General features: G+C 40.3%; 1 protein-coding gene across 1 annotated transcript; it reads left to right on the top strand.

The window, feature by feature from the left end:
- The first annotated feature begins 5,014 nt into the window (after nt 1–5,014).
- On the top strand, nt 5,015–7,519 carry LOC111978001 (zinc finger protein 436-like). The gene is made up of 2 exons (XM_070441127.1): nt 5,015–5,504; nt 6,744–7,519. The coding sequence occupies exons 1-2, from the start codon at nt 5,228–5,230 to the stop codon at nt 7,484–7,486; spliced, it is 1,020 nt and encodes a 339-aa protein (XP_070297228.1). The 5' UTR covers nt 5,015–5,227; the 3' UTR covers nt 7,487–7,519.
- Nucleotides 7,520–12,154: the final 4,635 nt, after the last annotated feature.

The following is a 12,154-nucleotide window of genomic DNA, read 5'->3' as shown; positions in this document are numbered from 1 at the left end:
ATAACTCCATTAAGACCTGTTGTAGGTCAGTCCAACCAAGATGTCTGTATGTGTCCTATGGTTAATAACTCCTCCATTAATACCTGTTGTAGGTCAGTCCAACAAGATGTCTGTATGTGTCCTATGGTTAACAAACTCCTCCATTAATACCTGTTGTAGGTCAGTCCAACAAGATGTTCTGTATGTTTCCTATGGGTAATAATCCCTCCATTAATACCTGTTGTAGGTCAGTCCAACAAGATGTCTGTATGTGTCCTATGGTTAGTAACTCCTCCATTAATACCTGTTGTAGGTCAGTCCAACAAGATGTCTGTATGTGTCCTATGGTTAGTAACTCCTCCATTAATACCTGTTGTAGGTCAGTCCAACAAGATGTCTTGTATGTGTCCTATGGGTAATAACTCCTCCATTAATACCTGTTGTAGGTCAGTCCAACAAGATGTCTGTATGTGTCCTATGGTTAGTAACTCCTCCATTAAACCTGTTGTAGGTCAGTCCAACAAGATGTCTGTATGTGTCCTATGGGTAATAACTCCATTAATACCTGTTTGTAGGTCAGTCCAACCAGATGTCTGTATGTGTCCTATGGTTAGTACTCCTCCATTAATACCTGTTGTAGGTCAGTCCAACAAAGATGTCTGTATGTGTCCTATGGTTAACAACTCCTCCATTATTATACCTGTTGTAGGTCAGTCCAACAAGATGTCTGTATGTTCCTAGGTTAATAACTCCTCCATTAATACCTGTTGTAGGTCAGTCCAACAAGATGTCTGTATGTGTCCTATGGTTAATAACTCCTCCATTAATACCTGTTGTAGGTCAGTCCAACAAGATGTCTGTATGTGTCCTATGGTTAGTAACTCCTCCATTAATACCTGTTGTAGGTCAGTCCAACAAGATGTCTGTATGTGTCCTATGGGTAAACATCCTCCATTAAGACCTGTTGTAGGTCAGTCCAACAAGATGTCTGTATGTGTCCTATGGTTAAACTCCTCCATTAATACCTGTTGTAGGTCAGTCCAACAAGATGTCTGTATGTGTCCTATGGGTAAAACTCCTCCATTAAGACCTGTTGTAGGTCAGTCCAACAAGATGTCTGTATGTGTTCCTATGGTTAATAACTCCTCCATTAATACCTGTTGTAGGTCAGTCCAACAAGATGTCTGTTATGTGTCCTATGGTTAATAACTCCTCCATTAAGACCTGTTGTAGGTCAGTCCAACAAGATTCTGTATGTGTCCTATGGTTAATAACTCCTCCATTAAAACCTGTGTAGGTCAGTCCAACAAGATGTCTGTATGTGTCCTTATGGTTATTAACTCCTCCATTAATACCTGTTGTAGGTCAGTCCAACAAGATGTCTGTATGTGTCCTATGGTTAATATCTCCTCCATTAAACCTGTTGTAGGTCAGTCCAACAAGATGTCTGTATGTGTCCTATGGTTAGTAACTCCTCCATTAATACCTGTTGTAGGTCAGTCCAACAAGATGTCTGTATGTGTCCTATGGTTAATAACTCCATTAAGACCTGTTGTAGGTCAGTCCAACCAGATGTCTGTATGTGTCCTATGGTTAGTAACTCCTCCATTAAACCTGTGTTTGGTCAGTCCAACAAGATGTCTGTATGTGTCCTATGGTTAATAACTCCTCCATTAAGACCTGTTGTAGGTCAGTCCAAACAAGATGTCTGTATGTGTCCTATGGTTAAAACTCCTCCATTAATACCTGTTGTAGGTCAGTCCAACAGATGTCTGTATGTGTCCTATGGTTAATAACTCCTCCATTAAAGACCTGTTGTAGGTCAGTCCAACAAGATGTCTGTATGTGTCCTATGGTTAACTCCTCCATTAATACCTGTTGTAGGTCAGTCCAACAAGATGTCTGTATGTGTCCTATGGTTAGTAACTCCTCCATTAAACCTGTTGTAGGTCAGTCCAACAAGATGTCTGTATGTGTCCTATGGTTAAAACTCCTCCATTAATACCTGTTGTAGGTCAGTCCAACAAATGTCTGTATGTGTCCTATGGTTAATAACTCCTCCATTAATACCTGTTGTAGGTCAGTCCAACCAGATGTCTGTATGTTCCTATGGTTAATATCTCCTCCATTAATACCTGTTGTAGGTCAGTCCAAACAAGATGTCTGTATGTGTCCTATGGTTAACAACTCCTCATTAATACCGTTGTAGGTCAGTCCAACAAGATGTCTGTATGTGTCCTATGGTTAATAACTCCTCCATAATACCTGTTGTAGGTCAGTCCAACCAGATGTCTGTATGTGTCCTATGGTTAACTCCTCCATTAAGACCTGTTGTAGGTCAGTCCAACAAGATGTCTGTATGTGTCCTATGGTTAATAACTCCTCCATTAATACCTGTTGTAGGTCAGTCCAACAAGATGCTGTATGTGTCCTATGGTTATAACTCCTCCATTAAGACCTTTGTTGTAGGTCAGTCCAAACAAGATGTCTGTATGTGTCCTATGGTTAATAACTCCTCCATTAATACCTGTTGTAGGTCAGTCCAACAAGATGTCTGTATGTGTCCTATGGTTAACAACTCCTCCATTAATACCTGTTGTAGGTCAGTCCAACAAGATGTCTGTATGTATCCTATGGTTAATAACTCCTCCATTAATACCTGTTGTAGGTCAGTCAACAAGATGTCTGTAGTGTCCTATGGTTAGTAACTCCTCATTAATACCTGTTGTAGGTCAGTCCAACAAGATGTCTGTATGTGTCCTATGGTTAGTAACTCCTCCATTAAGACCTGTTGTAGGTCAGTCCAACAAGAAGCTATGTCTCTATGTGTCCTATGGTGGGGGGGCGGTTGTGGTTGTTTTAGACTGTGTCAAATACAAAGAAGAGATTCAGACGCAAATCTCGCAAATCCGTGCATGAACGTTTCTATAGAAACCCGAGTGTTGATTCCACACAGGTGTTCCAATGGGATGTTAGCTCAAATCTGGAGCAAGCCATATTATTAAAATATTATTATCAACCATTATTATTAAACATGATTATTATTAAACATTATTATTAAAACATGATTATTATTAAACGTGATTATCATTAAACCATTATTATTAAACAGGTAGAGATTTGGTTTTGTACACAACAATTCAGAAATTGATTGACAAAACTCGTAAATGGTATGAAATAAAACAAAACTTGTTTATGAAGTGTAGCAGTATGAATTGCATTAACAGAAATGACCGTAAATGAACATTGTAGATGATAAAAGATGGGAATTAACATTGAACATTTACTGGTGGGGATACAACGGGGAATTAATCAACAGTAATAAACCAAACGTAGGCTAAACAACTCACTCCATGACAAAATAAATGCCTACTATTTGTCTGGAGACAGAGACATGCCTATAGTGCGTTTTCGCCTCACACCCATTCCCTCCTTCTTGTCTAGACATTTGTTTTATTATACTCAATACACACAGCCTGATCTTTACAAGGAATAGGCCTCGGCGTCACCGTAAAAACGTGTTCAGGTATAAAGCAGTAGTCATTTATGGAAAACAAAGGAACATTCAAAGGACCCAAATATTTCTACCAATTATTATATTTACCGATTTCATGTTTATTCATAAAAAGCAGAAGATAGTAAATATCATTAATCATACTGGTTACCCTATTCAAATGAATAGGTCAACGTCCTGAAGGTAGTCATATGACTCCGTTTAGTCTAAGTGGAAACGTATGTCGCGGGGAGAAGTCAAAGGATCCTAGAAGTCGGGCAATAATTAGTCAAATCCAGAGTAAATATAGCCGAAGTGTTCAGGCTTTGACTTGATCTATGATCAACATAGGCAGGGAAGTTTCCGGTTCCATTACGGGGAAGAAAATGCATTCAGAGGGCAGTACAACTGCAAATACTTTGTCCAAAATAACAAATACTTTTTATACTGCAGTATAACTTCAATTTTTCTTGCAATTAGCTTACTGCGTTCCAAAAATACCGCAGTCGACTGCAGTTAGTGCACTTTTACGGCAGTTTCAAAACGGCAATCTTTTGTTGTAAGGGTTCCGTTTAGGCTATAGGTTTTACGGAAGAACACAACTGCACTGAAATGAAGAGCCTGATTCAATGCAACCTATTGACAACCACTGCATGGGACATCAAACATGTGTTTATCTGTTAACCTGTTTGGTGTATGGATAGACACATACCGTTTCAGTGGTCTTTTGCTACAGGCACAGCCTACCATTTATATTCTCACTTCCGGAGCATTTAAAAAAAAACATATTTTCAATGGGATAACGGTGTAATGGGATAAAGATATTTGATTTTATATTTTAAATGCAATGTTTTTCATAGGCCTATATGCCTACCATGACCCCATGTTGAGGCTGAGCAAGACCTTCGGTAGGCTAGTAGAATATGCAGAAAGCACCGTGGATCATTGTTTTTTTATCACCATTTATAAACCAACCAGGGGTAGCCTATGCTTTTTACCATTCACTATAACAAGGGTTACAATTATATTGTCACACATCCCCTCAGTTCAAGCCCTGCTTTTAACCATAACACATCAAGACCTCCACAGAAACATGATAGCATATAGCCTGAGGAGTGCACGGTGCCAGTGATTGTGTCTGTTAAGCAGGTACACTTGTGGTAAACTGGGAAGGGGGGGGTCAAGTCATGATATCAGTGATTTTCAGGTGGGAAAGTCAGAGGTGTAGGAAGAGGCAGCCGTTTCAGATTTGGAAATAAGAGTTGGGTGACCGTTGGAAGATATTTTTTTCCCAGTCAGAGCTTGTTTTTTTCTGAGCGACTTTAAAAAGAGGAAATCTGAGATTGCTACATCACATTTCAAACTTTTAAATCAATGATATATACCCATTGACTCTTTAAGAATATAAACTTATAAATGAGCTTAGTCAGAATGTTGTTTTTGTTCAACTGTGTTACCCACTCCAGTCAGCAGGAGGCGATGTGAATCTTTCAGGTGATGCTTCTTGCGTGATGTATAATGTTGTGAACGGGATGTTTTTTCAACACCAACAATTCATCCACCTCGGTAGCGTTCTTGCCAACACAAATCCACAACATTGAAGCTCTTTAGGCCATTTTTGTTCATATTAACCTCAGTGTTTTAAACACATTGTCTGCGTAGTTACTCTATATAATTTACTATTTACGTTATTAGCTATCTAGCTAAGTAACACTAGGCTAATGGTAACTAGCTTACTTGCTAACATCCTCGACCATGAGCTCAAGCTACTTCCCCCGTGCTAAAGAAGAGGAGGTCTGCTGGACAGAGACAGAAGTTCTCATTAAAGAGGAGAAGGAAGAGGAGGCTGTAACAGTTAAAAAGGAAGTAGAGGGTGAGGCTGTTACAGTGAAAGAAGAAGAAGTTACAGTGAAAGAAGAGGAAGAATCTTTAAGAGTGAAAGAGGAGGATGCAGTTTTTGGAATGAAGGAGGAGGGAGAGATTAATGTCACGTTGGAGGAGGAAGGGAAGACTGGAGATCTGATTAACACCAGTAAGTACTATTTTAAAAACAGTGGAACAAACTCTGTAGTTGTTGAACTATTGAACTAATGTGTCGTGTTAAAGACTGCGGTCAAGTGAGCCGTCATTCGTAAAACGCTGCCAAGCCACCCACGCTTCGGTTTCCACCTGAATTTTCTTACGCGAAGTGACAACACTTTACGGTAGCGCGTGTTTTCTGTGAGAAACTGAGTCGATGTTCTCTAATGCTCGGATAGAAACGACAGCTACGAATTATTCCAAGCAATCAGTTTGAGGCACACTTATTCAATCTTGCATAATGAAAATGAAACCAATCGTCGTTCATTTTCGTACCCTATAAAAAATGACTTTGACATCACGGTAGAGTGAGGGCTGCAGTAGCCCAACGTTGGCGCTGTTTAGGAAATGTTCAAATGATCAAAGCAAGATGCGTTTATGATGTCATGACACACAGGACGATCTAAATAGCCTTGATATGTTTTTCAGTATATCATTAATCCAGTGTGATGACCATAATCGCCATCTTAAAATATGGGTTAATATAATTTATTTATCGTTATTTTACCAGGTAAGTTGACTGAGAACACGTTCTCATTTGCAGCAACGACCTGGGAATAGTTTACAGGGGAGAGGAGGCGATGAATGAGCCAATTGTAAACTGGGATTATTAGGTGACCGTGATGGTTGAGGGCCAGATTGGGAATTTACCTAGGACTCCCCGGGGTTAACACCCCTACTCTTACGATAAGTGCCATGGGATCTTTAATGACCTCAGAGAGTCAGGACACCCGTTTAACGTCCCATCCGAAAGACGGCACCCTACACAGAGCAGTGTCCCCAATCACTGCCCTGGGGCATTGGGATCTTTGTTTAGACCAGAGGAAAGAGTGCCTCCTACTGGCCCTCCAACACCACTTCCAGCAGCACCTGGTCTCCCATCCAGGGACTGACCAGGACCAACCCTGCTTAGCTTCAGAAGCAAGCCAGCAGTGGTATGCAGGGTGGTATGTTGATAATTCAATGTTACAGTTAACTTTGAAGTAAAATTGGATGGTAAACATTTTGTCACGTCTGCCACTAAAAGACTCTACATCTCTTGTTTTTCAAATTTAACCAAGAGCCTTTTAAATTAGATTTTTTAAAAACTGGCCTCAGGTTGAGGGATCTGATTTAGATTCAACCTCCTAGCAAGAGAGTTTTGGAGGTTTCATTCAGGTCTCTTTTTAAATAAACACTCTGTTTTTGGCAGGAGAAAGACCAGACTCAGAGGAACCAGAGACGTCCAACCCAGCAAGACGACGCCACTGCTCCCACTGTGGAAAGGGTTTTAACCAGTTAGGGGACCTGAAACGACATGAGAGAATACACACAGGAGAGAAACCTTTCCAATGCTCCCTGTGTGGAAAGAGTTTTTCCTTGTTAGCGAGCCTGAAAAGACATGAGAGGACACACACAAGAGATACTCCTCATCACTGCTCTCAGTGTGGAAAGATATTTATTCAGTTAGGGAACTTAAAAATACATGAGAGAATACACACAGGAGAGAAGCCTCATCACTGCTCCCAGTGTGGAAAGAGTTTTAACCGCAAAGAATACCTGAAAGAGCATGAGAGAATACACACAGGAGAGAAGCAAGATAGACCTTTCCAATGCTCCCAGTGTGGAAAGAGTTTTTCCTTGTTAGCGAGCCTGAATATACATGAGAGGACACACACAGGAGATAAGCCTCATCACTGCTCCCAGTGTGGAAAGAGTTTTAACCTGAAAGGACAACTGAAACAGCACGAGAGAATACACACAGGGGAGAAGCCCTACCACTGCTCCCAGTGTGAAAAGAGTTTTGCTTGGTTAGGGGACCTGAGAAGACATGAGAGGACGCACACAGGAGAGAAGCCTCATCACTGCTCCCAGTGTGGAAAGAGTTTTAACCAGTTAGGTCACATGAGAAGACATGAGAGAATACACACAGGAGATAAGGATGTAGGCTGTTGAACAGTAGGACATAGGACAGATGTAGCCTGCTGAACAGTAAAGGGTAGTTACTTTGAAGAATCTCAAATCTCAAATATAATTTGATTTGTTTTACACTTTTTTGGTTACTCGATACATCAGACTTTTGAATCTAGTAAACAACAAGCCCTACAGTAGGAATACAACAGACCTTTGATCTAGTAGAACAACCAAGCCCTAACAGTAGGATACATCAGACTCTTTGATCTAGTAGAAAACCAAGCCCTACAGTAGGATACAAACAGACCTTTGATCTAGTAGAACAACCAAGCCCTACAGTAGGATACAACAGACCTTTAATCTAGAACAACCAAGCCTACAGTAGGATAACAACAGACCTTTAATCTAGTAGAACAACCAAGCCCTACAGTAGGATACAACAGACCTTTGATCTAGTAGAACTACAAGTCCTACAGTAGGATACAACAGACCTTTGATCTAGAACTACCAAGCCCTACAGTGGGACACATCAGACCTTTAATCTAGAACAACAAGCCCTACAGTAGGATACAAACATTTGATCTAGAACAACTAAGCCCTACAGTAGGATACAACAGACCTTTAATCTAGTAGAACAACCAAGCCTACAGTAGGATACATCAGACCTTTAATCTAGAACAACCAAGCCTACAGTAGGATACAACAGACCTTTGATCTAGTAGAACAACCAAGCCCTACAGTAGGATACAACAGACTTTAATCTAGTAGAACAACCAAGCCCTACAGTAGGATAACAACAAACGCTTTTTATTTTAATCTAGAACAACCAAGCCCTACAGTAGGATACAACAGACCTTTAATCTAAAGAACAACCAAGCCTACAGTAGGATACACAACCTTTGATCTAGTAGAACAACCAAGCCCTACAGTAGGATACAACAGACCTTATAATCTAGAACACCAAGCCTACAGTGGGACAAATCATCAACCTTTAATCTAGAACAACCAAGCCTACAGTAGAATACAACAGACCTTTGATATAGTAGAGCAACCAAGCCCTACAAGGCATACAACAGACCTTTGATCTAGTAGAGACAACCAAAGCCCGTACAGTAGGATACAACAGACCTTTAATCTAGAACAACCAAGCCTACAGTAGATACAAACAGACCTTTAAAATCTAGAACAACCAAGCCTACAGTAGGATACAACAGACCTTTAATCTAGTAAGAAAACCAAGCCTACAGTAGGATACACAGACCTTTGAATCTAGTAGAATACCAAGTCCTACAGTAGGATACAACAGACCTTTGATCTAGAACTACCCAGCCCTACAGTGGGACACATCAGACCTTTAATCTAGAACAACCAAGCCCTACAGTGGATACAACAGACCTTTGATCTAGAACAACTAAAGCCCTACAGTAGGATACAACAGACCTTTAATCTAGTAGAACAACCAAGCCCTACAGTAGGATACATCAAGACCTTTAATCTAGAAACAACCAAGCCCTACAGTAGGATACAACAGACGTTGATCTAGTAAACAACCAAGCCTACAGTAAGGATACAACAGACCTTTAAATCTAGTAGAACAACCAAGCCCTACAGTAGGAATAAACAGGAAAAAACCTTTAATCTAGAACAACCAAGCCCTACAGTAGGAATAACAACAGACCTTTAATCTAGTAGAGAACAACGAGCCTACAGTAGGATACATCAGACCTTTGATTAGTAGAACAACCAGCCCCTACAGTAGGAATACAACAGAACCTTCAATCTAGAACTACCTAAGCCTACAGTGGGGACACAATCAAGACATTTAATCTAGAACAACCAAGCCCTACAGTAGAATACAACAGACTTTGATCTAGTAGAACAACCAAGCCCTACAGTAGGATACAACAGACCTTTGATCTAGTAGAACAACCAAGCCCTACAGTAGGATACAACAGACCTTTAATCTAGTAGACAACCAAGCCCTACAGTAGGATACAAAGACCTTTAATCTAGAACAACCAAGCCCTACAGTAGGATACAACAGACCTTTATCTGTAGAAACACCAAGCCCTACAGTAGGATACAACAGACCTTTGATCTAGTAGAACTACCAAGTCCTACAGTAGATACAACAGACTTTGATCTAGAACTACCAAGCCCTACAGTGGGAACATAGACCTTTAATCTAGAACAACCAAGCCCTACAGTAGGATACAACAGACCTTTGATCTAGAACAACAAGCCCTACAGTAGGATACAACAGACCTTTAATCTAGTAGAACAACCAAGCCCTACAGTAGGATACATCAGACCTTTAATCTAGAACAACCAAGCCCTACAGTAGGATACAACAGACTTTGATCTAGAAGAACAACCAAGCCCTACAGTAGGATACAACAGACCTTTAATCTAGTAGAACAACCAAGCCCTACAGTAGGATACAACAGACCTTTAATCTAGAACAACCAAGCCCTACAGTAGGATACAACAGACCTTTAATCTAGAAGAACAACAAGCCTACAGTAGGATACACAACCTTTGATCTAGTAGAACAACCAAGCCCTACAGTAGGATACAACAGACTTTAATCTAGTAGAACAACCAAGCCCTACAGTAGATACAACAGACCTTTAATCTAGAACACCAAGCCCTACAGTAGGATACAACAGACCTTATCTATAGAACAACAAGCCCTACAGTAGATACAACAACCTTTGATCTAGTAGAACAACCAAGCCCTACAGTAGGATACAACAGACCTTAATCTAGAACAACCAGCCCTAAGTAGGATACATCAGAAGCCTGAATGAGAGCAGCCAGTGTGCATAACATCACGATAACAAAAAAGGTTAAAAGCCATCACATTGAATGACTGGACCAGACTCTAATGTTTTGGACACAGGCTGCACCTTGCAATCGGTAGGCTACGTTTTACGTGTCTTTAAGGCACTTTGACTCATAATTTAATAATTAGAATAATGATTGAACCTACACAAAATTACACAATCAATACGGTCTTATTCCATCTGCAGCCTATGGCTGCCTCAATAATAATTCACTTGCATATTTAAGAACTCGCTATGGTAAAAAAAGGAAATAAAGCCCCACAGTGGAGGTGTCATAGAGACTTACACGGTTATCAAAACGTCACACCAGGGTCACGCCTACACGAAAACAGTCCCTTAATAAGGATCGGACCCCTTTTTTTTCAATTCCTCCCCAAAAATGACCCAAATCTAACTGCCGGTAGCTCAGGACCTGAAGCAAGGATAGGCATATTCTTACCATTTGAAAGGAAACACTTTGAAGTTTGTGGAAATGTGAAATTAAATAGGGGACTATAACTCATTAGATCTGGTAAAAGATAACACAAAGAAAAAACATTTTTTTTGCATCATCTTTTAAATGCACAGAGAAAGGCCATAGTGTACTATTCCAGGTTAGGCGCAATTTAGATTTTGGCCACTAGATGGCAGCATGTATGTGCAAAGTCTTAGACTGATTAATGAACCATTGCATTTCTGTTCAACATTTTGTATCAAGACTGCCCAAATGTGCCCAATTGGTTTATTAATTCATTTTCAAGTTTATAACTGTGCACTCTCATCAAACAATAGCATGGCATTATTTCACTGTAATAGCTACAGTAAATTGGACAGTGCAGTTAGATTAAAAATAATTGAAGCTTTCTGGCCATATCAGATGTGTCTATGTCCTGGGAAAGTTCTTGTTACTTACAATCTCATGCTAATCACATTAGCCTACGCTAGCTCAACGTCTAAGGGGGGGGGACACTGATCCCGTATAGGTTAAAGTTCTTAAAAAATCCCCTATGGGAAAAATGAATGGTGGATAAACGATTGTGACATAAGCGTCCCGTCTACTAGATTATTACATTACAATGGCAGTATTGCCTGAAAGACACACATCGCCATCTGCTGACTGAAGTTGGCAACAAAGTATTTTTTTTCAAACATAACATTTATTTTTCAAGTATCTATTAAAGAATACAATTATTTGTAAAAGGACAAAGAGAATCAATGTGTTTGTATTAGTATTTATTATGGATCCCCATTAGCTGTTGCCAGCTACTCTTCCTGGGGTCGAGCAAAATGAAGGCAGTTTAACAATTTTAAAAACTTTACAATATATTCACAGATTTAACACACACTATGTGCCCTCAGGCCCTATTCCACCACTACCACATATCTACAGTACTAAATCCATGTGTATATAAGGTGTGTATGTTATCGTGTGTGTGTGTGTGTGTGTGTGTGTGTGTGTGTGTGTGTGTGTGTGTGTGTGTGTGGTGTGTGTGTGTGTGTGTGTGTGTGTGTGTGTGTGTGTGTGTGTGTGTGTGTGTGTGTGTGTTGTGTGTATGCATGTGTCTGAGCCATGTTTTTGTGTTGCTTCACAGTTCCCCCGCTGTTCCATAAGGTGTTTTTTGAATGTAATTTTACTGCTGCATCAGTTACTTGATGTGGAATAGAGTTCCATGTAGTCATGGCTCTATGTAGTACTGTGCCCCCCCATAGTCTGTTCTGGACTTGGGGACTGTGAAGAGACCTCTTGTGGCAATGTCTTGTGGGGTATGCATGGATGTCTGAGCTGTGTGCTAGTAGTTTAGACAGACAACTCGGTGCATTCAACCTCTCATAAATAAAAGTAGTGATGAAGTCAATCTCTCCTCCACTTCCAGCCAGGGAGAGA

Source organism: Salvelinus sp. IW2-2015, unplaced genomic scaffold (genome assembly GCF_002910315.2).
Source record: "Salvelinus sp. IW2-2015 unplaced genomic scaffold, ASM291031v2 Un_scaffold3476, whole genome shotgun sequence".
NCBI classification, from domain to species: Eukaryota; Metazoa; Chordata; class Actinopteri; order Salmoniformes; family Salmonidae; genus Salvelinus; species Salvelinus sp. IW2-2015.
Note: the sequence above shows the minus strand (reverse complement) of the source record. Positions and strands in the feature narration are given on the sequence as shown.